Raw genomic sequence first — 24629 nt, forward strand, 5'->3', positions numbered from 1 at the left:
CCAGTCAAAGGCCACAATATGATGATATACATATGATATTTATATGTTACATAAATAGATACACATACATATATAAATATATATTGTCTTATATTGATTGTATGTAATGTCTTTTTGGAGAGGAATCACTCCTCAGCTGCTCTTCTTGAGGTTTCCTCCACCTTTTTTTTGTAAATGAGACTTTAGACTGTAAAGTCAATACTCTAAAAATTACTAAATTATGTCTACGGTATAAATATGCCTTAATATTGTTTTCATATTAACATATCTACTTCAGAAGCCAAAATCAGAGATGGAAAAAGCAAATTGAGATACAATACAAAGACTGCAAAGTGAAGATATAAGTTTCATGATATTTATTCAATCCAAAAACCATTGAAGGATTTTTTTATAATGGCAGATACAAGTAAAACACAAACAGTATTGTACATGTAAATACAAAATGTATTAAGCATGATTCAGGAACTACACTTTTCAGTTCAATTTACTTCTCTGGCCTACTCTTCTCCCTCCTCCTCATCCTCACCCTCAACAGAGTCAACTCCAACCTCCTCATAATCCTTCTCCAGAGCTGCCATGTCCTCTCTGGCCTCAGAGAACTCTCCCTCCTCCATACCCTCACCCACATACCAGTGAACGAATGCACGCTTAGCGTACATCAGATCAAACTTGTGGTCGAGCCGAGCCCAGGCCTCTGCAATAGCAGTGGTGTTGCTCAGCATGCATACAGCCCTCTGGACCTTGGCCAGGTCTCCACCAGGAACTACAGTGGGCGGCTGGTAGTTGATGCCAACCTTGAAACCAGTGGGGCACCAGTCCACAAACTGGATGGAACGCTTGGTTTTGATGGTGGCAATGGCAGCATTCACATCTTTGGGCACCACGTCACCACGATACAAAAGGCAACAAGCCATGTACTTGCCATGGCGAGGGTCGCATTTCACCAACTGATTGGCGGGCTCGAAGCATGCATTGGTGATTTCTGACACGGTAAGCTGCTCATGGTAAGCCTTCTCAGCAGAGATGACGGGGGCATAGGTGGCCAGAGGGAAGTGGATACGGGGATATGGCACCAAGTTGGTCTGGAACTCTGTCAGATCAACATTGAGGGCACCGTCAAAACGAAGGGAGGCAGTGATGGAGGACACAATCTGACTGATTAACCTGTTCAAATTGGTGTAACTGGGACGCTCGATATCGAGGTTCCTGCGGCAGATATCGTAGATGGCCTCATTATCTACCATGAAGGCACAGTCAGAGTGCTCCAGGGTGGTGTGGGTGGTGAGGATGGCGTTGTAGGGCTCCACCACAGCGGTGGACACCTGGGGAGCGGGGTAGATGGAGAACTCCAGCTTGGACTTCTTGCCGTAGTCGACAGACAGACGCTCCATCAGCAGGGAGGTGAAACCAGAGCCGGTGCCACCTCCAAAGCTGTGGAACACCAGGAAGCCCTGAAGGCCAGTGCACTGGTCAGCCTGAGGACAGAGAGAGACAATGATCACATATGAGATCGAGTTATATCATTACATTGGATATTCTTGTAATTAGCTTGTTTTACTCTGATTTTACCCACCAGTTTGCGGATCCTGTCCAGCACCTGGTCGATGATCTCTTTGCCGATGGTGTAGTGTCCGCGGGCGTAGTTGTTGGCAGCATCCTCCTTCCCAGTGATCAGCTGCTCAGGGTGGAACAGTTGGCGGTAGGTTCCAGAGCGCACCTCATCTAAGGAGAGAAATACATACATTGCATAAATTGGGATTAACAATTATTGGATATTTTCTTAACAAATGCTCAGCTAGAGGAGTCACACTTACCGATGACAGTGGGCTCCAGGTCCACAAAAACAGCTCTGGGGACGTGCTTTCCAGCTCCAGTCTCACTGAAGAAGGTATTGAAGGAATCATCTCCTCCTCCAATGGTCTTATCACTGGGCATCTGTCCGTCCGGCTGGATCCCATGCTCCAGACAGTAAAGCTCCCAGCAGGCGTTGCCAATCTGGACACCAGCCTGACCAACGTGCACTGAAATACACTCACGCTGTGGAGGGGGGTGGGGAGAATAAGTACATACTAAATAAGTTATACTGTCTGAAGCTCCAGTAGGAATTGTAACCAAGTGGACACTGACTTCTCTACAGCTAGTGAAAGATCTAACAAGGAAAAAGTCTTTTTTGTATAGAACCAGACAGCAGATCATCATGACTAACCCCATCACTTAATGACATGTTACAGTCAGTTAACCTGTGAACCTAACACCATACTGAAAACAATATATCACAAAGAGGCTGATTATTCAGACTTGTGCTTGAAGAAAAAAATTTAATCGTTAGATTAGAACAAAAACAAAAGTTCTATAGTGCAACAAAACAAACAGGCTTGACAGCTCTCAAGGCTATTCATGAATAGGTTTTGTTTGAAAAGCCTGTGGTTGCAGTTTCATAAAGGCCAGGCCTCTTCAAACAGGCGGTAAAAAAAGAGGAATGTTTCAGGATGAGAGCACATTGGCCTCCAACAACAGGATAAACCAGAAACTGTCGGCCCGACTGAGCTTTTGATCGGTGAACATTTTTTGCACATTTGTAACTCCCTGTCGAGTTACACATTAGTCATTAAAATTTCATTCAAACCGACCCCGTTAGGACGAAGATTAACCGTCCTCCATCTTAAGGTTCTCTTTCGAATCAATAGAAAAAAAATGTTGTTCATACTCACCATGTTTCCTGAAGCTGTTGGATTTGTAGTTAAGATTAACAAAGTGGATGAGACTATGTTATCTCTTACAGTTCGGCCGTAATGGGTCCTTTGTAAGAAGTAACTGCGGAGGTAATGGCGGGCGGGGTTTTTTATACGGTTGTAACGGCGGAAATGTGCTGAGGAATCCGATTGGTTGCCCGAGTCACATGGTGGATTCCTATTGGCTAAAATTAAACGGTCGTCTTCACGAGGTCTGATCCCCTAATAGGTCCGCGGCTCTTCGACACTGCGCTTCAGACAGGAAGTGAATATCTTTGAAAGTGGTTTTACAGCTCTTTTGTATCACCTCTATCAATATTTATGCGTCTTTCCAGAATCTGCTGAACTTAACTGTAATATTCGTTGTTCCTTTTGTGTCATTTAAAATCAGCTGTTTGTCTGTTTTAAACCAACAATCGACGGTTTAAGTCCTCAGCAGTAGTGGAGAATAACTAGACGCATTTACTCCTGTATACTACTGTATTGTACCTTTACTACGCTGACAACTTTAGTTCATAGTTACTTTGCATATTGTAGGCTGCATCATATCTACAGTTGCACGTTTTAAATATATATTTATAGTATCAGTAATCTGAAAAAACAAACACAGATTCCAATAATCACAATAAAGCTGCATATCAGATTTCACAGTGGAACAAGTTGGTAATTGTAATCAACCTTTCAATCCCTCTTGACCCATTTTAATTTACTAAATGTAGTTTTTGGCTAAATTGCCGGGCCACGTGATTAAGGCCAGTGCAATAGTCCACCTGAGAAAAAAGAAAGACAATGATCACCTATACGCGATTCAGTTCTATCAAATTAATAATTATTACTCCAAGGGTGCAACTAAATACTGAGCAGTGAGTGAGTCTCTATGGGCAACTCCAAGTGGGTAATAAAGATGTACAGACATTTAAAAAAACAACAAAAGACAGAGCAAACAAAGCAGATATCAAAAAATTGAAAACAATTTATTTTAAATCACAAAATGTTATAAAATGGACAGATAACTGAAGTAGTGAACCAATGAAATACCAAAAAGGAAATTACAGGCTGTCTGATAAATCAAAAGTACAATTAAACACATACAGTACACACAGATAAGTGACTTACATCATTTAAATGGATTAGGATTTTTTCTAATTAACCACAGATTTGAGACTCAGTAAATATTCAAGAGATTTTTCTGTTTGTTTGTTTTCCGAAACTTTTTTGTCACAAACATATCTTTGTATTTAATTATACTTTTGATTTAAAGGAATCCTATGCACAAAATGTGTTAGCTTCGGGAACTTCCGTTGTGCAGTCATGAAAACACTTTACAAAAGAAAAGATAAGCTCTTTAACATCATTCACACAATTCCGAATCTTTCGGCACGCTTCATCTTCTTTGCCTTTAGAAAGAAAGAAAGAAAAACACTGACATTTATAAAAAGCTCTTATGTGTAAGTTACTGCATTGTGATGAAATGTAACTGATCACTACTGTCATCAAATCAATCAACAAAAAAAGAAGGAATGGAAAGAAAACACACCTCAACATCGGCTGAACCGACTGAACCAGCTGAACCTGCACTTGTTAAGGCCCCAAACCTCTCCTTCCTCTTTTTCAGCTTTTCATCCTCTTCAATCTGGAAAAAAACAAAAAGCTTCAATACAAAATGAAGACTCTAGAAGAGCGGGAATTGTTTAACTAAAAAACTGCAGAAATTGTCGTTACACCATGAATATCTGCGTGTACTCGAGTTCAAAGTCACCTTTTGTGAAACGGATGAAACGTTCATGCCGAATCTTTCCGCTCTCTTCTTCAGCTGATCAACGTTCACCTTTTACAGGACATAAAAATGCCTCCATTAACTTCATTTCATGAGCTGCAGGAACAAAGAAATGTGTCTACTGGTTAATACTTACAGGGGCTTTACTGTTCGCGGCAACACCTGTTTGGGCGACAAATGGATGAAATTGTGGAGTGAGAAGTGGCAAAAGATTTATCAGATCATTGAGTTACATTGTCTCTTCAAAATCTGCTTGCATTTCCAAGTAATTGATTCCTGATGAAACCTGTGATTGTTAGTATGCGTCTGTATGTACCTGTGTGATAACATACTAAAGACTATTTTATGTACCCAAATAAAAAAGTATTCTCCAGAACATACACTATCACATAGCTGTTACACAGTTATAGCATAATTTTAAATTCTATTATAGTAATAAAATCGAATCAACTTTTCAGCTGCAGCTGTTTATTTCAGTTACATTTAAGCTAAAATGGCAGATCACAGTCCAAGAAATCATTATGAAATCAAAGGAAACCTTTCAACCCAAGTTCTCTATACATTCACCTTTGTTCCATTAAGAACATAGAAAATTCAGTTTAGAAAGATAGAGTAAACAAAGACAACGGACCTGGAGAGGGGCTGGAAGTTTCCGCCGGTAAGCCAAACCTGAAAAAAAGGGAGCACAATCATTTAAACATGGCAATACACCACGACAATTCCCATCAGTAAAAACTTATGCATACCAGCCGAAATGAATGATGGACTGAAACTCAGAGAAGGATTCTGGTGAAGTCTTACCTTGCCGCACGTATGGCCTTTTTGCTTTCAGCTGATGCGGGCATGTTGAAACGTTCTGCTCTCTTCTGTAATCTCTGCACAGCAAAAGGTGAAATCAGAACACAAGCTGCTGGCTGAGGTTTTGATTTGTTCATGATTACATGTAAAGGTGAAATTAATCTATTATGCACTATTACAGAGCTCTTTGGTTTTAAACCATTGCACACTTTTGCAAACTGCTGAAATTAAGTGTGTATAGAAGTTCCTGTTGGACAATCATGTAACATCACGTTTTGGTGTGTTTTGAAAGCTCAGGTAATCACTGCATTAAAACACTCAGATTAAAATGCTTCCAATCAAATTATTAGTGCATGCAAACGTGTCATACGTACTTCACTGGAGGATGATGGAGGAGTTATTTTCACCACCTTCTTATCATCAGGTCTGAAAGACAAACAAAAAAAGGAATGAGCGAGAATTAATTAGAATTGAATGCTGAATACTAATAAACCATTATGAACCTTATTAAAGAAAGGGCTGATACACTCTTAGAGCTATATTGTGTTTTATTTCTCATTGTATTATTTTCATGATGACCTCCTGTATGTTATATGTTATGTCAATGTTGTATTGTTTCAGGATGATGTGTACTGGTTGTGTTGACTACTGTTGCAGACCAAATTGCCTCTCAGGGACTTTTTATATCATGCAGACCACCCTCACGAGAGGCCAGTGAGAAAAAGAACGATGCATATTGGACGTCATTATTAAAAGGAAAGTAATAGTGCAATGTTTTAGAAAATAACTCACAGATAAACACATTCAATTTGGTTTGTCTGTTAAAAGCATGCAGACTAACGTGATAAACTTACGTCTCAGGGTCAGGAGACTCAGACTCCTTCTCATCTTTTGCACTGTTGGCAGTCTCAACTTTAGTGAAGTCCTAAAAGGGAAAATGGAAAAATTGATCAGTACCTCACAAAACAGTCCAACAAGGTCTAAGAAGGGAAGTAAAGGAGCTCGCATCATAAATCAGTAATCACATTACCTCAGTATCCTCTGCCAGCACGTCATCTACATCCACATCATCTTCTGTTGTTAGGATTACAGGTTGAAGACATTTTCAGTAAGTATGAAGAATATAAAAACTCTCAACATAATTCAAGAATTGCCAGGTCTAAAATATGTCACAATCTGAAGGGTATTTTGCTCACCATGCTCTTCCAGATAGGCTTGCAGTCGGGCAATGAGTTCCCCTTTGTTTCCCTTGGTGTCCAGGCCTCGGGCCTCACACTCCTGCCGCAGTTCGGCAAGCTGAAACATTGAGAGAAACGGAAAGAGTACTTTAAATGTAACAAGCACCATTTACCAACCTTGCTTTGCTTTTCATCTTGGACAATTTAGTAGCTCTAAACAAGGGAGTTGCCAAATTGATTAAGAATTTAGCGTTGAGGATGACACAAAATGTAATTAACGTCAAAGGGCATAATAGGTAACATTATTGCATTAACATGGCTAAAAATAACTGGACCATTGCCATGTATGTTGTTGAGCTGTGTACTTATAATGTGCTTAGTGTTTCCAACAGTATTCAAACTCCGAGAAATCAGGATTTTTTTTCCCAAGTTAGCGATGTGTTTCAATTGGCCACCTGCCACTTTAACTTCCAGGAGCATCAGAGACTGAGGAAGGAAGCCAGCGAACGAGACTAAAGATAACGTGAATAACACTCTAAAGCATTTTCATTAACAAACATTTGTGATTGAATCCCATTGATAGACTTTCATCCGCAATGTTGTATCTATTATCAATGAGGACAGCTCCTCACATGATGCAATGCTATTTACGTCGTTTTGTTATGTTCTGAGAGAGGCCTGGTGGCAGAAATCACATACTGGGCATTTAATGTTATAATTATTACAATGATTCATGATTTGGTCAACAAACATTTGCTTTATATATCTATATATATATATATATTTTTTTTTACCATTTTATTATCTTACAAACACAAATCTTTTCTTCACTAAGAAGATAGAACTAGGCGATATTTGGCATTTGTGTGGAAACAATATGTACTAAATAACAACATTAATATGAAAATAGTCGCTGATAAACTGTGTCTAAGGATTTTTACGACTTCTCGTCAATGTTGGCTTAAAACTTGAGTTTAAACCGATTCTTCTCCTCGGAAACAAGGAAGTTATCAGACAGTGGGTAATACTAAGACATGTTCTTGAGTAGAAAGTGATTAAGTTTAGTAAAAAAATGATGTATAGTGAAGGAGTTGCAGTCTTCTATACAGCTAACAAACGGAACAACACGATGTTTTAGTGGGTCAGACTTTCGCTAAAATCAACGATTTGACCGACGGAGATAAGCGACTTTAACCAGTGACGTTACTTTAATTGGACCGGATGTGTTGGGCCGCTTTTTATCCAACACGAGCAGCAACATTTGCAGTTTAAATCCAACATTACACCTTTATCTTTAAATTTAAACTAATTCCCAGCTGCCTGCTAACTAAAGAGAGGTCTTTGCCTTCTGTCGTTACGACCAGCTAGGTTAGCTTGGCAGCTGAATGAACAACGTGAACACACGCCGGTTAGTCGCCTTCACAGCCGGCGGAGCCATTTTGTGCCTCAAACGTCAAAGTTGCCCGTGAGCTCGCTCTCTGATATTGTCACTAACAATTGTTAAAACACATTATTTGCTCATGAAGTTAGCCCACTGTGTTAAATAAACACATATTTAAATCTTCACCAACCTTCAGTTTCTGCAGCTCTATCACTTCGGCCATCTTTCTTTGTTGATGTATTACTTCCTCCAATCAAAGTGGAGCGGCTCTACTTCTGAGCGCCTCAGCTGCAGCGCAGTTATTGAACAGCGCCCCCTGCTGGACGGTGGTCAAACAACTTTATGTCCGTGTCTCTGCAACGTTTCTTGTAACCTAATAATCACAATTGTGGCCAAAGTTTTTGCTTTTTTTGTGATCAGAGAATGACATTTACGTGATTACAGGCGTTAGTTTTGTTTACAGTGTTATTATGTGTTTGTATGTCTAATATCCTTGATTAGGCCTATATTTGGAAACTAGAGTGTTATCAACATGATTTACAGACGGGTTATGTATAAAATAAAGAATTCTATCTCTATTGGAATTATCCTCATGACTGTCCATTACTTTACCTGCTCTGTTCCCTAGATTATAACCAATCCAGTCCTTTTTTTACCTGTTGAAATACCTTTGAAGGGCCAATACAGCTCATAAAAGGCTGTATTTCACCTGCCAAAAAGTGATTACAGCGCCTACCTTGTGACTGAAAGGTTGGTTCTGCATCAAAATGACTCGATTCCACTCTTGGTTGTTATATTTGACAGATTATAACCAATCCAGTCTGTTTAACCGGTTGAAATACCTTTAAAGGGCCAATACAACTCACAAATGGTTGTATATCACCTGGTGAAATGCTTCCTTTTATGAGCACACCATGAGCTCAACACACATCTGCAAATATTAACATACAGTTTAGGAATAAATTCAACTGTTTTCAACACAACTGCATATAACTGCAGATTGAATACTTGTGTTATTCCTGTCAAGCTCACTGTAGTTTCCTTTACATAAACAAAGCACGGTTCTCCTCTGTATTTAAAATGTCAGTTTCTTCTTTGCTGCAGTGTCACATTAAACTGTGCAAATATGCAACACTTTATTATTCCAACTGTCTAACTTTCGAATGCATCAATCCACATTTGTGTTCAGAAAAAAGATCTTTAAATGACTTGAAATCTTTATTCTACTCAAACTTTCCATGATGAAAATGTCAAATAGCTGAACTGGGATCAGTGGGGTCCTTTTTCCATTGGTCGCTTGAGTAGTTTGACAGCAGTCTTAGAGTGAAATCTTCTCTTTCAATATCTGGAAGTGAAATGATGATCACGGAACAAGTTTTACAAAGTGTACCACTCCATAGCAACTCCATAGCAACCTGCTTCTTACGTCATCACTAAAGGACAATTGTTTAGTATTTTTGAAGAAGTGCTGTTTTTGGATTGAGGTCCACTTTACAGGTGAGGCCATATATATTAGCAATAACCACAGTTTACGAATTAAAAAAATATAACGCCTGGACAGCACATGTAGTGAAGCTACACAATACATACTATTTAAATCAACTCAGATCTGTAGAATGTTTAGAAAGTTTTTTTTCTCTGAACAGAGACAGGCTGTTTTCAATGTTTCAAGTGTCTATGCTAAGCTACGCTAATTGCCTGGCAGTAGCTTTATGCACTGAGGTATGAGAGTAATGTCAATATTCTCATCTGACTCTGAGCAAGAAAGTGAATATGTAATGTCTAGCCTCAGTATGCTATGATAACCTAACTTTATCCAGGTTTGATTTTTTTTTTTATCACATCATCTGAGGTAGAAATCAAATAGTACAAACATTTCATGTTGTACAGGATGCTTTCATTATTTTACTATTATGGGTCTGAACATGCATGTTGAGGCCTTGACGGGAGTTCAAGGGTTCACGACAGATGAAACAGGTTTTAAAAAGGATTTGCTGTGAATGCTGACATTGTTTTAAAAGAGGTTTAAACAGTGTCACAGTTTGGCATATGATAGGGTGACAAAAAATCTTTCAACAGAGTTTTACTTTATAGTCCTTGGGGGTAGAGCGACAAAGCCGGATGAATTTAGGGAGTCACAAGTGCTTCAATAATCCTCATTAATGCTGCATTCCTCCCATTTTTTTTCTCCTGGCACGGCCTTGTTCGAATGACACAGATATGAAACTCCCTGTTACACAAATATTGAAGAATTTATATTTGATCATATTTCAGGGGAGAATTTTCAGCTACGGATCTTACGTACTTTTTTCTATGACGTTGGTTTGATGGCAGATCGCAACTTTATTTCTGAGTAAATCTGCAGATAATTAGGAACAATGAGACGGGCAGTCCAAATGGATCAGGTGATTTGAGCAGAGATTTAGGTGACTATTCATATTGTGTTGAAAGCACATGCTTTGTGGAACTTGCACCCCAGACCCCCCAAAAGTCATGACAGTGATCTGAATATGATCCTGTTGTATTGCACTGCGCTTTAAACAATCTAATTAATACAATTGTTTCCTTAGATTTATACATTTTTGCTGTTTGCATTAGAGTTATTTATAAGTTATCATATATTTCAGTTTGGCCATGTGCCTTTAAAATATACCTGTCATTATAAATATCTTGGTTTTGTTTTTGATGAAAATATTAAGTTTTTTCAGAGGGAAGGAAAATACTAGCAGAGTCTGCTGGAAGAGCATTAGGTTCCGTGTTGAGTAAAATGAAACTATGTACGGATCTTGGTTTTTCTGCATTTACACAACTTTATAAATCTTTGGTTGACTCAGTTTTGTTTTATGCTGCAGGGGTTTGGGGCTTTGAAGAGGTTTTTGATTATAACTCTGTTCAGTGCTTTGAGGTGTTTTCTTGGTGTGCATAAATATGCAGCAAAAGTAGCTGTTGAAGGGGACGCAGGATGGGATCCATGTATTGTAAAACAAAGATGTGAAATGGTGCGTTTGTGGAACCGTCTTGTCAGTCTGCCAGAGGAAAGGCTAACTAGGAACATTTTTAATTGGGACAGAGCAAAGCATCACCCCTGATCTAGAGAGGTTTCAATAATATTGTCTGGCCCTGACTTACATATAATGTTCCGAAATAATTTGCAATGTAATATACAAATATTAGACAAAGATTATTTAGGAAATATGAAGATCAGTGGAAAAAGGATATATGGAAGAAGCCAAAGCTTAGAAATTATGTTCAGATTAATGATTATGTAACAGAACCTTATATTGTTTTTAATTTAAAGAGAAGGCAGAGGTCCCTCTGTGCTCAGCTAAGAACTAATACCTTACCTCTGGCAGTAGAAGTGGGTCGATTTAAAGGTACACCTGAACATTTACGTTTGTGTGAATTTTGTTTTTTATTGTCCTTTATATTGAGATTTAAGGAACTCTCTTTTTGAATCAATCCAGTTTAAAAATCCTGATATTTTCTGGAAATATGAAGGGGAGATTCTGTGCTGGTTGTTTGAAAATGATGTTTTTGCTTTGGCAAAATTTATAGAAAAGGCCTGGTATCTGCGGCAAAGTATTTTGTATCCTATATGACAATCCATTTATATTTGTATCCATATTTTTAATGGTTTAGTTATGTTATGATGTGTTTTGTATTATGTCACGTGGCTATCGTGGATGTAATTGTGAAATTATTGTTTGATGAATATGATTAGTGTCTAATAAGCCCATGAGGGCTGGGCACCAACCATGGTGTTTGACACTTAAATAAACCAATCAATCAATCAATCAATCAAAAAATATAAGGTTGGTATTATTGTGAAATATTGACTTTAAAGCTGATGCCATGCCTTTTCACTCGTATATAATCACACTCAAAACATTATCTGCAAAACATTGACTTTAAAGGTGCAATATGAAAGAATTTCAATTGATTATCAATCAATTGTATTAAAAAAAATGATCAACGGAATATGAGAAAAAAAAATGTTTTGACATACTTTACGTCTGTGTAATGTGTCGCAGAGATAACTACTGATGTGAGCATGCTAACCATCTAGCCCCAGCACGTCTGGGTCCAAAGCTCGGGTTCTAGCGGTGCAAACACCGACAATCCCCGAGTCCTCCAAGCTCCCCTGGATTGTTAGCTGCACAGCTAACAGAGCTAACTGGCTAACTGCAGCAGCTAGAAGCAGTTAGCGGTTACGTTAGTGCTCCCATTCCAATTTTTACATATTGTACTTTGAATATCTTAATTGCATGTACATGCTCCATGTATTTTTATTACTCATGTTCAAGATAAAGGGTCAGATTGAATGCAAATTAAAGGTGCAATATGTAACAAAACAAACAGGGGGCAGCTCATCACTATAGAGAAACCGCTAACCGTAGCTGCTGTTCACAACTTGGCTCAAGTGGCCGGGCAGCTAGCAGTCCAGTCTAGTAATTGGAAGAAGCACTTTTATATTTTAACTCAACTTGATGTAATAAATGAAAACTTTTGGTTATTTCATAACTGCTGCTATGAAATACAAAAAGTACAATATGTTCCTCTCTGAGATGTAGTGAAGTAGAGGTATAAAGTAGCACGACATTGCCGAGTACAGCTTAATACTTTTGCAGAATATTTATTTGAAAGTTATTTCTGTTGTTCGTTTTCAGCACTCGAGCTCGTCTTGTGATCCAAATTCTGTTGCAAGCATGCAAAAAAAGGAACTTTGCATTTCTGAAGTGATTATGTGGCGCTTTCTCTACTGTATGTGCGACTGTAATCCGTCGGACGTGCTTTTACTGTAAATACACAAATCACAGTCTGATTGGAGGAGGGTCTTACTGCAGGGCCTCATGAGGAAGGAGGCGTTTCCTCACCGATTCGAGGTCAGACCTAGAGTTTATAAAGCCTGTTTTCTTCTGCCTGGTGCCCATAAAAGGGATACTTCTTAAAGAGGAGGGGCACTGACAATGCGGATGTCTGCTGTACTGGTGGTGCTGCTGGCTGTGGCTTCGCACACTGTGGCAAGTAAGTACAGAAAAAACATTTTGAACTGAACTTTGCATTTCACAATAATGAGAAAATGTGTCTGAATTGACTGATGAGGGTGCAGATTGCAAATTCATCCTTTATTTTACTTAAACCTAGTAAGTATTTCAGAGTCAGCGTGAGAAAAAGAGATCATTTACAGTATTTCAATTAGATCTTTTACAAACCTAAAGAAGTAAAACATAAAAAAGTAAGAAGTAAACATCCTTTATTCAAAATGGCATCAATGTAAGATAAATAAAGTTAAAGTGCTCATGATTCAGGAAAAAAACATTGAATGTTATGATACTATGTATTATATTATCATCACTAAAGCATTAAAGGAGCAGTTCACCCAGAACGTAAAATTCTGTGATTATCTACTCACCCCCTCGCAGATGGAAAGTCATCTTAAGCTTTGTAGTCCACAAATTATTCCTGGAGCTTCACAGCAAAACAGCGTTGACACGTTCTTGTTTGAAGTGGGTGCAAGAGCTCGTGTTGAAATTTGTTGAGAACTGAGAAACTTTCGACACCTTACGCAAACTTTTTGGTGGAATGATCATCAATAACAGCAGTATTTTATGAGATGATCATGTGTTTTTTTGTATGTAAAGTATCGATTTGTAACGTAAAGGAACTTATAACTAAAGCTGTTAATGAAAAGTGCAAAGATTTCCCTCTGAAGGATACCCTTTCATTAATACGTTTATTTTAAGGGAATATTCGCCACATTGGCTCATTGTAGTATTTTTATCAAAGCTCTGAAAATCAAAGTTTCTCTGTGAGTCCTCTTACATTTTGATCACAGAATAAAAAAATTAACAGAAAGTAAATTCTTGTCAAATTAAGTCTGGTTCCATTCCCATTATTTTCTTTCCTTACATGACAGTAAATCTAGTTTTCTAATAAAGTAGTTATTAAAATGTTTTGGTCTGCAAGATCCAGATTCATGTTTTTTTCCCACGACCTCTTTACTCAACCATGCATGAATCTGAGCGACCCAGACTGTGACCTTTGTAAAGCAAAGTACTGGCTATCTATCGTAATCCGTTTTGCTTTTAAGGATAAGACTACACATGTTCATTTAAAGGAGACTAGAAATATAATGAACACATCCTTTAGCATACTGCCAAATACAGACAGGCAAAAACATCATCTAACGGATGGAAAGATTTATTTCAAGACATACAAAGAGTCACACCGTTCACCATTTGGCATCAACTTCAACCAAAAATGGGGCGTGATTACGATAATACGGGAACAATTCATCACCACACTCAAAGGCCTGATTCAGTTGATAATAAGATTTGTAGTCTGCGTTCATATTTAATCCAAATTCAGCCCTGTGACATTGTTAATCTGTGACAAAATCATGCACATGCTCAGCTGAGCGTCACATGAGGGGGATTGAAGGGACAACAGATCCGAAATTGGCAATAAAAGACCCTCATTTGGGATTTGTTGGGCATCATAAGTCACATTTAGGACTCAAAACTATGTATGAAATTATTGTGAATTCATTAATTTCAGAAACATAGTTTGGGCAGATGTCACTGAAAGGCTTTTAATAAGAATTTTGTAAGATTTGTGCATTTTTTTCTAATACCTTGCTTCATCTATATTCTATATTCTCCAGATTGAATTGTACTTTTGCATTCCAGCTAACCATATGTGCACTGGCCCAATTAAACACCATCTTTATTTTCTCCACACAAAAATTAGAAGGTTCTTCTCAGGAAGTGCTTTGGAAACTCGAGAGCCATTACAAGCTCATTCTGTTGTATAATACATTCACGTTTGGTGTTTCAGAGCCCAAAAACCGTTTCACTCGCTATCCGTCATGGAACACTAAGATGTACCCGATCTGGAAAGATGGAGACCCACGATACAAAGACTCCTGGAAAGGTATCTGTTGAAAAGTTGTTGGCGTTATCACAGATTAGGATTTTCAACACACTCAAGTAATTTACCTTGAACTGATGACATGGTCGAGGCCACCACGGTGCATCGTCACCTCATACTCTGTGTCTCCCTGTCTTCTTCATACAGGTGGAAGAGTTTCTTTCAACGTTGGGAACGATTCCCCAACTCTGACTGCAGCCAAAGTCACCTTCACCATCGACCTGGAGTTCCCACACAACCAGAAGGTGCAGCCTGATGGAGACGTTGTTTGGGCTGAAGACTGCACAGTCAATGGTAACACAACACGTAGACACACAGTGGTGCAATCCTATTATAATATGTATACTACAAATGCTATTTATAGTGTAGCCTGTGGTTTTAAAGTGAGGTATTAACAGGAATTTTATGGTGATAAATGTACTTCAACTTAAGTATCAAATGTACAAGTAAAGGTTGTTACTTTCTATCACTTTCTGTTGTAAGCAGCATCCTCGAGACCCCGTTAGCATAAACATGTAGCTCAAAGCACAGAGCTGCTCCTGATAGCCGTTCATGTGGCTCTAGACTGGTTTAAATGTCTTTGTCGCTCACATTGCCCTCTCTCCTGACACAGGAACCAAGTACCGCGAGTCTGAGCCGGTATACCCGACTCAAAACACGGACTGGGAGGCTGTTTTCCCCGATGGGGCGCCAGTTAAGAAGGACAAGAAGCCAAACTATGTGTTTGTCTGGAAGACGTGGGGTGAGTCAAGCTGCCGTCTCTCTTCAAATGTCTCTAAATTAAGTTTTTTTCTGAGGGTCACTGAGTTTCTTATGTCACATGATATGACCTGAAACATGACCCTGGGTGGATTATGTATGAGCTTCATCATATGATCTGATTATGTCACTTCATTCGTCTAAACTTTAAGGGAAAAAAAAGTCCTTGAAGTATGTTAAGAACAACTTAACATAATTACTTTCTAAGCGGTTCATTGTGTGATCCATGATTTTTTAACTCATTTTAGTCAATCAAGCATGTTTGGACCCTGAACGCATCATACAAATATTTTAAATCATTCCTTCAAACACACTTGTATAAAGCTGCTTTTATCTCCTGATTTCGGTGTTTTTATCTTTGTTTTATTCAGGTTTTACTTATTTTTTATCCTTTTGTGTTAGTCCTTCTGTTGTCTTTATCTTTATATTTGTAATTCCCACTGTAACACTTCCTTTTCTTTGCACAGTTTGCACAGCAGTTTGTAACTGTTTTTAAAAGCGCTATGAAAAAGAAATGTTATTGATTTATAAGTGGTGAAGAGGCAGCAAAGTGTAGGCCTGTCACGCGGTACTCACCAGGCTCTGGGTGCTCATTTTGCAGGTCAGTACTGGCAGGTGGCGGACGGACCGTCCTCCTCCTTGACCATCAATACAGACGACATCCCGCTGGGCTCCTACACCATGGACATCGTCATCTACCACTACCGCAGCAAGGAGAAGTTCATTCCTCTGGGATACGCCTCCACTCAATTCTCCATCACTGGTGAGTTTTTTGAGAGGCAAAAGAAAACACCTTTTGTTTCACTTTTTCTGTTTCAAATTGTTTTGAATTATGAGGCACCTATCAACTATATGAATCTCTTAAAGTATGTAAGAAAATGCATAAGGGAAGGCTGAAAAAAGCTCCAACTCCAGCTATTGCCATGAACTGCTGGGGTCAACGTTTTCTGTTCTCCTCAGATCAAATCCCCTTCGCCGTCTCCCTGGACCAAGTGAACGACATCGTGGCTGGAGACATGCGTTTCATCCAGAACAGAGCGATCGCCTTCACCATTACCCTCCACGACCCCAGCGAGTACCTCAGCAACGCAGACATCACCTTCAACTGGGACTTCGGGGACGAGAGTGGAGCCCTCATCTCCAGAGAGTTGACCGTCACTCATACATACATTACCTCTGGCTCGTTCAAGCCTCAGGTGGTGATCCAGGCGGTCATCCCAGACAAGGCCTGCGACCCACCAGTTGATCCCCCGACCAAAGCTCCTGGTCCACCTACTGATCAGGGAACCACAGGTAGGGACGGATGCTGCAGTACCTGAGAAACTTTCAGATTTCTGTTCATGTGATCATTCATTGAGCTAGTAGCCACAAACTTTGCAAAACAGCTACGACAAATTCTAAAATATTCATGCCTTCCTGTAAATTTGGCACCTGATGTAACACATGAATTTGTGGCATCGCTGTACCAGCCTGTCTGCTTACCTGCCAACATGTAGCAGCTGTTTGAACACTGTTTCACCTTTGAAACTAAATTTATGAATGAAAATGACTTTTTTTTTAATAGTGAACACCTTAAATTCTACAAATACAGTAAACAGTAACCAATAAAGGCCACTTCCCTGTTTCCTGTGGAGAAAGTCACCAGATTTCATTAAATAATTGCACAGTTTCAAATATTGCGTCGCTATGTCCCAGTCATATGTTTGTTCGCAGCTCCACATATCTTACTGAAGCACAGACCTGACTCATCAATCTTCCCTGTATGTAGTGAAAGCTGCTGCTCTGGCGTCTGCTGTCCCCATACTGGTTTCCACCAAGGCAACTGTCCTGAATGTCAACATGGTTCCTTCAGACACCGAGGAGGACAACACTGAGGATGAGGCCTCCACTGCCGCCAATGCTCAGCCTGCCCAGGAGGCACCCGCAGTAGCCAAGACTCCCTCTCCTGTCAACAATGAGATGCCAGCTGACGGCGAGGCAGCAGGTAATCTTGGTTTAAAGTTTATCAGCACTGTTAGTTAAGACAGTTTGATCAGCGTTCACTTGATCCAAAGCAGAGAAAATAATAATAATGTTATTTTTTCACCTCGTGTTTTTTATGATCTGTATAATCACTTCCTGTTGTTGTTTAATCTCATCAGGTGCAAAGCAGACAGTGACACTGACAGGCCGAGCTACAGTGGTCAAAGTAGCTAAGAGGGATGCTAACGATAAACCCTCCGATGACGACTGCGTCATATATCGTTACGGCTCCTTCTGCACCGGCATCGAAGTGTTTGGTGAGTTTCATCAATACTACATTCATTAAAATGTGACATAAACAATTAGGATGGCTGTCAGTGATCCTTCACTCTTTGTCTTTGTCTCCAGAGGGCATTGAGAAAGTAGAGATCATACAAATGGACAATGCTGTGATTGCAACACCTGAAATGGACAAAAATGTCTTGGATATCACAGTTACCTGCCAGGGAAGGTGAATACTCTTAGAATTTGTCAAATTATCAAAAATTCTGCATCCTTTAAAAGCATTCTCTCGTTTATTTGGACTCACTGGAGCATCTTCTTCCTCCAGCCTTCCAAAAGAAGTGTGCAGTGTGATTCTGGATGCAGAGTGCATGAAGCCGATTCATACAGCGTGCAACATGGTGGAGCCCTCCAAAGAGTGCCAGATGGTCTTACGTCACTTCTTCAACGACTCTGGTGTCTACTGCGTCAACGTGTCAATGGCCAATGACGTCAGCTTAGCTGCCACCAGTGCTAAAATCAACGTCGACATTGGTGCGCAGCAGTGACCACTGTAAACAAGTCCACGGATGAGTGCATGTCTGCTTTGTCCTGCTCCTTCACAATGTGATCTTTGTTTCAGGTTCAGGTCTGTCCTCGCCTGGCACCATCGCCATGGTTATGGGTGTCCTGGTTCTCGTTCTAGCAGTAGGGATAGTCGCATACTCTTACAAGTAAGGACTGACTTTCCTTGTAGATTTCCTTTTTTATTATCATTCATTCTAGTCTGAAAGAAACTGATTTATTTACCTAAAGGGAAAAAATCTGGTGATATTCTATGTACATTCAGAACTTGTCACAAATCCCAAAAAAAAACTACATCACCCACTCCATGATACACCCTCAGAATGGTTGGGTTTATGCACAAACACTGCTCAGTTAGCGTTAGAAAAAGATCTCATTTGATTTTGTATTTTACTCAACAGGCGCTTTAAGTCCTACCGCCCTCTGAAGGAAGACATGATCATGTCTGCAGGCCAGCAGCCCGGCCGGGCTCACAGCTGCTCCGGAGCCTCCACGTTCTGGAGTCTTCTGAACAGACGGGGAGCTGTGGACAACTGTCCTCTGCTGCAGGAAAGGCCCGTGTGAGCCATCGCCAGCATCACATGACCACATGCAAAACCAGGCAACCTATGATTTGCAAGTTAAAGGCACCTTGGAGGTCTTTTTATACTTTTTTTTTTTTTTGTTATGTATTTTTTCTAAATGACAAATTCATTTGTAATATTTGGGTTTTTCAATCAAAGGTTTTTTCATTAGACATGCTCAGACCTTTTGTACCTATTTGAAGCAGGTTTGGTTGTTGTGTGCTTTGATTTGGATAAAACTGAATTGGTGTTTTTTTTCCAATAAACTTTGCTTGAAACAGTTGTGCGCTGTGTTTCACTTTGATTGATGAACTGATGAAGCAGCTACGATAGTGTTGTAAATTAGATGTGCTCCCTAATCCAACCCAAAATTATCTGCTGCTGGGTTTATCCATGTGATGTAACACTGACAGACTTCCCCCATCCCTCGGTAGTAAACACAAGCTTCTGACAGTAACAGATTTTGTTCCAAATAATCATCACAAATCATGTTATGATTTCAAAACCATACATATAAATCTTATTGTACAACTGAGCTGAGGCATAAGCACGAGTTGTCGTAAATTAAACCATATAAATCAGGTTTCATGGATAATCAGGGAGCCTCTATATAAAAGCAGCATTGTATTGCAGTTGAGAATCCATAGCTTCAACATGCTAACTTAACTAGCCTTAAATGTTTTTTCCTCTATACACTGGATGCTGCACAACTTAATAGGCAATCATTTAAATTCAAGGTGCTATAAGTCTATATCTTGAATACATGAGATCTCCAAGATTCAGAATGTCAATATTTATGACTAAACACCAAAAATATATTAAGGTTAAATTAACGAAAGACAAACAGATTCACGTGTCACGGGAACTTTATTTAGAACAAAGTCAAACTGGTAATTGATAGACATATGTTTGGAATGCATTCAAGAACACATTGCAATCAATTACTTCCTGTTTAACTAATGCCTTTTAATATTCCTCTCCTTCCTCCTCTCCCTCACCCTCGATGGAGTCAACTCCAACCTCCTCATAATCCTTCTCCAGAGCTGCCATGTCCTCTCTGGCCTCAGAGAACTCTCCCTCCTCCATACCCTCACCCACATACCAGTGAACAAACGCACGCTTAGCGTACATAAGATCAAACTTGTGGTCGAGCCGAGCCCAGGCCTCCGCAATAGCAGTGGTGTTGCTCAGCATGCATACAGCCCTCTGGACCTTGGCCAGGTCTCCACCAGGAACTACAGTGGGCGGCTGGTAGTTGATGCCAACCTTGAAACCGGTTGGGCACCAATCTACAAACTGGATGGTGCGCTTGGTTTTGATGGTGGCAATGGCAGCATTTACATCTTTGGGAACCACATCACCACGGAACAGCAGGCAACAAGCCATGTACTTGCCGTGGCGAGGGTCGCATTTCACCATCTGATTGGCGGGCTCGAAGCATGCGTTGGTGATTTCGGCCACTGAGAGCTGCTCGTGGTAAGCCTTCTCAGCAGAGATGACAGGGGCATAGGTGGCCAGAGGGAAGTGGATACGGGGATATGGCACCAAGTTGGTCTGGAACTCTGTCAGATCAACATTGAGGGCACCGTCGAAACGAAGGGAGGCAGTGATGGAGGACACAATCTGACTGATCAGCCTGTTCAGGTTGGTGTAAGTGGGACGCTCGATATCGAGGTTCCTGCGGCAGATATCGTAGATGGCCTCGTTATCTACCATGAAGGCACAGTCAGAGTGCTCCAGGGTGGTGTGGGTGGTCAGGATGGAGTTGTAGGGCTCCACCACAGCAGTGGACACCTGGGGAGCGGGGTAGATGGAGAACTCCAGCTTGGACTTCTTGCCGTAGTCGACAGACAGACGCTCCATCAGCAGGGAGGTGAAACCAGAGCCGGTGCCACCTCCGAAGCTGTGGAACACCAGGAAGCCCTGAAGGCCAGTGCACTGGTCAGCCTGAGAATGGAGAGGGACAATGATCACATATGAGATATGACATTGGATATTCTTGTAATTAACTTGTTCTGCTCTGATTTTACCCACCAGTTTGCGGATCCTGTCCAGCACCAGGTCGATGATCTCTTTGCCGATGGTGTAGTGTCCGCGGGCGTAGTTGTTGGCAGCATCCTCCTTACCAGTGATCAGCTGCTCAGGGTGGAACAGCTGGCGGTAGGTTCCAGTGCGGACTTCATCTAAAAGGAGACAAGAACAAACATTGCATCAGGGTGGTTTACAATTATCAGATATTTCCTAAATTAATGCTCATCTAGAAGTCATACTTACCGATAACAGTGGGCTCCAGGTCCACAAAAACAGCTCTGGGGACGTGCTTTCCAGCTCCAGTCTCACTGAAGAAGGTGTTGAAGGAATCGTCTCCTCCTCCCAGAGTCTTGTCACTGGGCATCTGTCCGTCCGGCTGGATCCCATGCTCCAGGCAGTAAAGCTCCCAGCAGGCATTGCCAATCTGGACACCGGCCTGACCAACGTGGATGGAGATACACTCGCGCTGCGGAGACAAAAAACCAGGGAGGTTATTCACGTTTGGTTGCTAACAACAAAGGCATCTCTTTTTCACAGTTTTTGATTTCACATTCATTTACAGACACTGCTGGCTTTTTTTACATGTTAATAATTAAATGCATATTTACATTGGGAACACTGAGCTGCTCCCCCTGTCTGAGATGAACAGTCGGTGCAGCAGCAGCAGCGGCAGCAGGAGGAGGAGGAGGCACCTCCCTGCGCCACAGTCAGTCGGCAGGGGACAAAAAAATGCCTGACAGCGGCCCCCACCGAGGCAGGAGGACGCTGCTCTCGTCTTTCCTACAGTCTTTTTTGTCCTCTTGTCTTTTCATCCCACACTCTCTCCCTCTTTTGCAAGCACGGGCACGAATGCAAATTCACGTGCGCGTGGCGCGCGCACACCATCATTCTGGAATATTCCACTTGCTCTCGTGCCTCGAGGGCGCACAATCACAGCGGAGGATGCTTGAGGAAAAAACCCATCAACCCCATCCCCTTCAATCACACCGGGGTCATTTTGTGTCGCAGGAATCTTCATGTAATGCGAATCTAGTCATCTCTCAGGTTAAATCAATCGACAGGGTGGCTGTTTATTTGGATTTCGTGTTTCAAAAGGCACCATTGTGCCGGAAAATGTTTCTAAAAAATAACATTATGGTTAATAAGCTGCTGTATCATGTGAATTAAACACGATAGCTGCAGTCTTCATCCACCCCCACCCAACCTGCCCCTCCCTGCATGGAAGCGGTGTTGGGCATTTCCAAGGTGCCAGATTTGAGCGTATTGGCATTAAATTTTGAGTTCAAAATAAAAACAATAAATGAGAAAACAATGCTTTTTGTTTGGTAAAGACAATCAGATGTGTACCCTACTGATCGTCTGCCACTGAAGCCTGGATGAAGCCAGTCAGTGCATTGTTCTCATCTCCGCACACACAATGACAATCACACCGTGTCAGTGCTGCAGAACAAACCTGTGTGTCAACGTTAACATTACAGCTCATCGACTCGGTTCCCTCAACACAACCCAAATGAAGTCACAGCGATTTTTTTCTTTTTAAAAAAACAAACAAAAAAAACGCGCTGAAACTGTCGGGATGATCATCCTGAGGTGGGAAATCCTCCACGACGTCGTCTGACAGCCGAGACAGGCAGCAGCTGCTTCACCTTCATTTCTACCTCACAAAAAAATATCTCAAGACACACGTATGAGCAAGATTTACCTACCATGATTTCGTTTGAGGGTCAAAGAGGAAGAGGAGAAAGAGAAAACGTGAAGAAAAAGGCGTTAAAAACCGTGCGTCGCGTGTTGTACCCAACGGGGTCGATGCAACAACTGCTGAATGGGAGGGCGGTGCTCTCCGGTTTATATACGCGGGGCAGGAGGATCAGCTTCTGTGCGCTGAGGGAGGAAAAAAAAAAAAAACACTTTACTACCGCCATTTGAAAATGCTGTTTCAAACACAGCCTACTCGTCTGTCTTCCGCATTCAAATATGCAAATGATCTCCATTAAAACACCTACTGTAGCGCTTTACAGTCAGGTGAATATTGCCTGACATCCCTTGTTTGTGGATGTGAGTGAGGAGGAAGTGCAGTGTGATGGGGGACTATTTCTTCCTCTCTCCTTGGGCAATTTTATTTGAATTGCTCCAACAAAGCACGTTTATTAGCCTACATGCAGAGGGGTGAGAAAAACACTGCATTCATCTATTATTGAGGCGTTGAACTGCTAATCAATAGGCAATACATATACAAATAAAAGCCCCCCCTGTTTATTATAGCCTCATAAACGCATCCTGGTGTTTGCACATGCGTCTTCTCTGTCTGTGATTGCTCACGGTGCATTATAAATGATGCAAGATGGCTGAATGCTTCTGCTGCACAAGATGCCTCCAACTCACTGGAGCTGATACATGCCCGGTGTCCATGTTGCAGCTGAGGCCTGCCAATGGTACTCGCCCATCCGGCGTGCCAGCTCTCCAGCTCTCCTCCCTCTTTGTCCCCGATTCGCTGCAATGATGTCATTCAGTGGGCCGATCACGTGGCTCCATGTCTGCCTGTCTCCGTGTGCCTCTGCTGCTCAGGCAGGGTGTGTTTCCTCCGCTCTTGTCTTGTCGGAGGGAACTGAAACCGCTTGAGTTGCATTTATGTGACATTATGGCTGTACTGAGGCGAGTGTGTGGTTCTTTACACTGTGGCTGCTGCAGGATTCGTGACATTAAACCCCCTGAAGATGCCTTGAATCCTGCAGCAGATGAGAGCAGTTTAAAGGACACGTATCACGCTCATTTTCAGGTTTCTAATTTCATTTTGGCTTGCTCCTGGAATACGATTACATGATTTTCTGCTCAAAAAACACATCAGTTTTCTGTTTGAGGTCCTGTCTCTGTATTGTAGATTTGAAGAGTGGGAACTATGTCGAGCTTATGTCACAAAGTCACAGCGAGACTACTGATGAGGCGTTTCAGGCGCAGTGTATTCTGTGGGAAAGAGGAACTTCTGTCGGCGTGGACTTTTTTTTATCTTTCAGGATTGCTTACATGCACACCAACCCATATGAAACATCGTAGGACGGGAATTAATGGAAAAAGCGTGACAGGTCTCCTCTAAAACACCACTCAGACAAAAATCCTCACTGCAGTATGAACCCAAAACTCTGCTTTTTGTGTGGGAGTTCTCATCATTTATTCATCAGGGAAGTGATGCATAATTTACAACCATCTTTTGGTGGATGCTGTACTCAGAGTGAACAACAGGGGATGAAAGGGAAGGACAGGAAACAGCCGTGGCTCTCAGCCAGGATTTCTTGAGAGAATATTCTCCTACTCCTCCTCCTCCTCCTCCAGCTCCTCCTCCTTCACAGCAGCTGTGAGACGGGGAGGGTCTGAGCAGCTGCACACCAAGAGGAGAGAGGGAGGATGGGAATGCTATAGAGATGGGAGTGGTCCTCCATGGCATGAAACCGACCGCACTGCATCATACAAACAGGGAATATGATACCCAACCAACATGGTTACAAAGCATATTTTCCATCTGTCACAGCAGAACGCCTGTGTTGATGTTATAAAGCAGGTAAAGTCAAATAAAACAAGGGTGTCATCTCCTAAAATGACTTTAATTAATGAGTGAAGACACTTAAAGATCTTGAACAGACCGGATATTATTCAGCTTGTATATATTGAAATACATGT

At 41.1% G+C, this 24629-nt stretch overlaps 4 protein-coding genes across 5 annotated transcripts; 1 reads left to right on the forward strand and 3 right to left on the reverse strand.

Moving 5' to 3' along the window:
* Positions 1-341: 341 nt before the first annotated feature.
* LOC115585220 (tubulin alpha chain-like) lies at positions 342-2866 on the reverse strand. Its single transcript, XM_030423444.1, has 4 exons — positions 2712-2866; positions 1815-2037; positions 1574-1722; positions 342-1475 (listed from the first exon to the last, which is right to left on the reverse strand). The coding sequence occupies exons 1-4, from the start codon at positions 2712-2714 to the stop codon at positions 498-500; spliced, it is 1353 nt and encodes a 450-aa protein (XP_030279304.1). The 5' UTR covers positions 2715-2866; the 3' UTR covers positions 342-497.
* An 819-nt stretch (positions 2867-3685) lies between these two features.
* On the reverse strand, positions 3686-8174 carry sarnp (SAP domain containing ribonucleoprotein). Its single transcript, XM_030423449.1, has 11 exons — positions 8057-8174; positions 6504-6603; positions 6338-6381; positions 6162-6232; positions 5682-5733; positions 5311-5384; positions 5141-5178; positions 4646-4671; positions 4492-4560; positions 4270-4365; positions 3686-4129 (listed from the first exon to the last, which is right to left on the reverse strand). The coding sequence occupies exons 1-11, from the start codon at positions 8087-8089 to the stop codon at positions 4088-4090; spliced, it is 645 nt and encodes a 214-aa protein (XP_030279309.1). The 5' UTR covers positions 8090-8174; the 3' UTR covers positions 3686-4087.
* A 4614-nt stretch (positions 8175-12788) lies between these two features.
* Positions 12789-19019, forward strand: pmelb (premelanosome protein b). The gene is made up of 12 exons (XM_030423431.1): positions 12789-12891; positions 14704-14799; positions 14944-15090; positions 15410-15538; positions 16157-16318; positions 16516-16848; positions 17324-17539; positions 17697-17834; positions 17926-18028; positions 18128-18333; positions 18422-18512; positions 18765-19019. The coding sequence occupies exons 1-12, from the start codon at positions 12834-12836 to the stop codon at positions 18925-18927; spliced, it is 1842 nt and encodes a 613-aa protein (XP_030279291.1). The 5' UTR covers positions 12789-12833; the 3' UTR covers positions 18928-19019.
* Positions 19020-19774: 755 nt separating this feature from the next.
* On the reverse strand, positions 19775-22820 carry LOC115585214 (tubulin alpha-1B chain-like). Of its 2 annotated transcripts, none has more exons than XM_030423432.1 (4): positions 22664-22820; positions 21201-21423; positions 20961-21109; positions 19775-20873 (listed from the first exon to the last, which is right to left on the reverse strand). In XM_030423432.1, exons 1-4 carry the CDS (start codon positions 22664-22666, stop codon positions 19893-19895), a joined length of 1356 nt encoding a protein of 451 aa, XP_030279292.1. In that variant the 5' UTR covers positions 22667-22820; the 3' UTR covers positions 19775-19892. The 2 variants fall into 2 exon arrangements, with proteins under 2 accessions (XP_030279292.1, XP_030279293.1); XM_030423433.1 differs by lacking the exon at positions 22664-22820 and adding an exon at positions 21566-21586.
* Between the last annotated feature and the right edge of the window lie 1809 nt (positions 22821-24629).

The sequence above is a fragment of the Sparus aurata genome, chromosome 7 (assembly GCF_900880675.1).
Source record: "Sparus aurata chromosome 7, fSpaAur1.1, whole genome shotgun sequence".
Taxonomy (NCBI): domain Eukaryota; kingdom Metazoa; phylum Chordata; class Actinopteri; order Spariformes; family Sparidae; genus Sparus; species Sparus aurata.

What these genes read in the sequence shown, in the direction of transcription:
- LOC115585220 (XM_030423444.1), bottom strand. An exon ending in CCTGGAGCCCACTGTCATCG is followed by an intron (nt 1,723 to 1,814) that starts GTAAGTGTGACT and finishes TTCTCTCCTTAG; the next exon opens with ATGAGGTGCGCTCTGGAACC. An exon ending in TGGACAGGATCCGCAAACTG is followed by an intron (nt 1,476 to 1,573) that starts GTGGGTAAAATC and finishes CTCTGTCCTCAG; the next exon opens with GCTGACCAGTGCACTGGCCT.
- sarnp (XM_030423449.1), bottom strand. Translation starts at nt 8,089, where the DNA reads ATGGCCGAAGTGATAGAGCTGCAGAAACTGAAG. An exon ending in TGCTGGCAGAGGATACTGAG is followed by an intron (nt 6,233 to 6,337) that starts GTAATGTGATTA and finishes TTTCCCTTTTAG; the next exon opens with GACTTCACTAAAGTTGAGAC. An exon ending in AACTTCCAGCCCCTCTCCAG is followed by an intron (nt 4,672 to 5,140) that starts GTCCGTTGTCTT and finishes TCGCCCAAACAG; the next exon opens with GTGTTGCCGCGAACAGTAAA.
- pmelb (XM_030423431.1), top strand. Translation starts at nt 12,834, where the DNA reads ATGCGGATGTCTGCTGTACTGGTGGTGCTGCTGGCTGTGGCTTCGCAC. An exon ending in ATACAAAGACTCCTGGAAAG is followed by an intron (nt 14,800 to 14,943) that starts GTATCTGTTGAA and finishes TTCTTCATACAG; the next exon opens with GTGGAAGAGTTTCTTTCAAC. An exon ending in CACCGGCATCGAAGTGTTTG is followed by an intron (nt 17,835 to 17,925) that starts GTGAGTTTCATC and finishes CTTTGTCTCCAG; the next exon opens with AGGGCATTGAGAAAGTAGAG.
- LOC115585214 (XM_030423432.1), bottom strand. An exon ending in CCTGGAGCCCACTGTTATCG is followed by an intron (nt 21,110 to 21,200) that starts GTAAGTATGACT and finishes GTCTCCTTTTAG; the next exon opens with ATGAAGTCCGCACTGGAACC. An exon ending in TGGACAGGATCCGCAAACTG is followed by an intron (nt 20,874 to 20,960) that starts GTGGGTAAAATC and finishes CTCCATTCTCAG; the next exon opens with GCTGACCAGTGCACTGGCCT.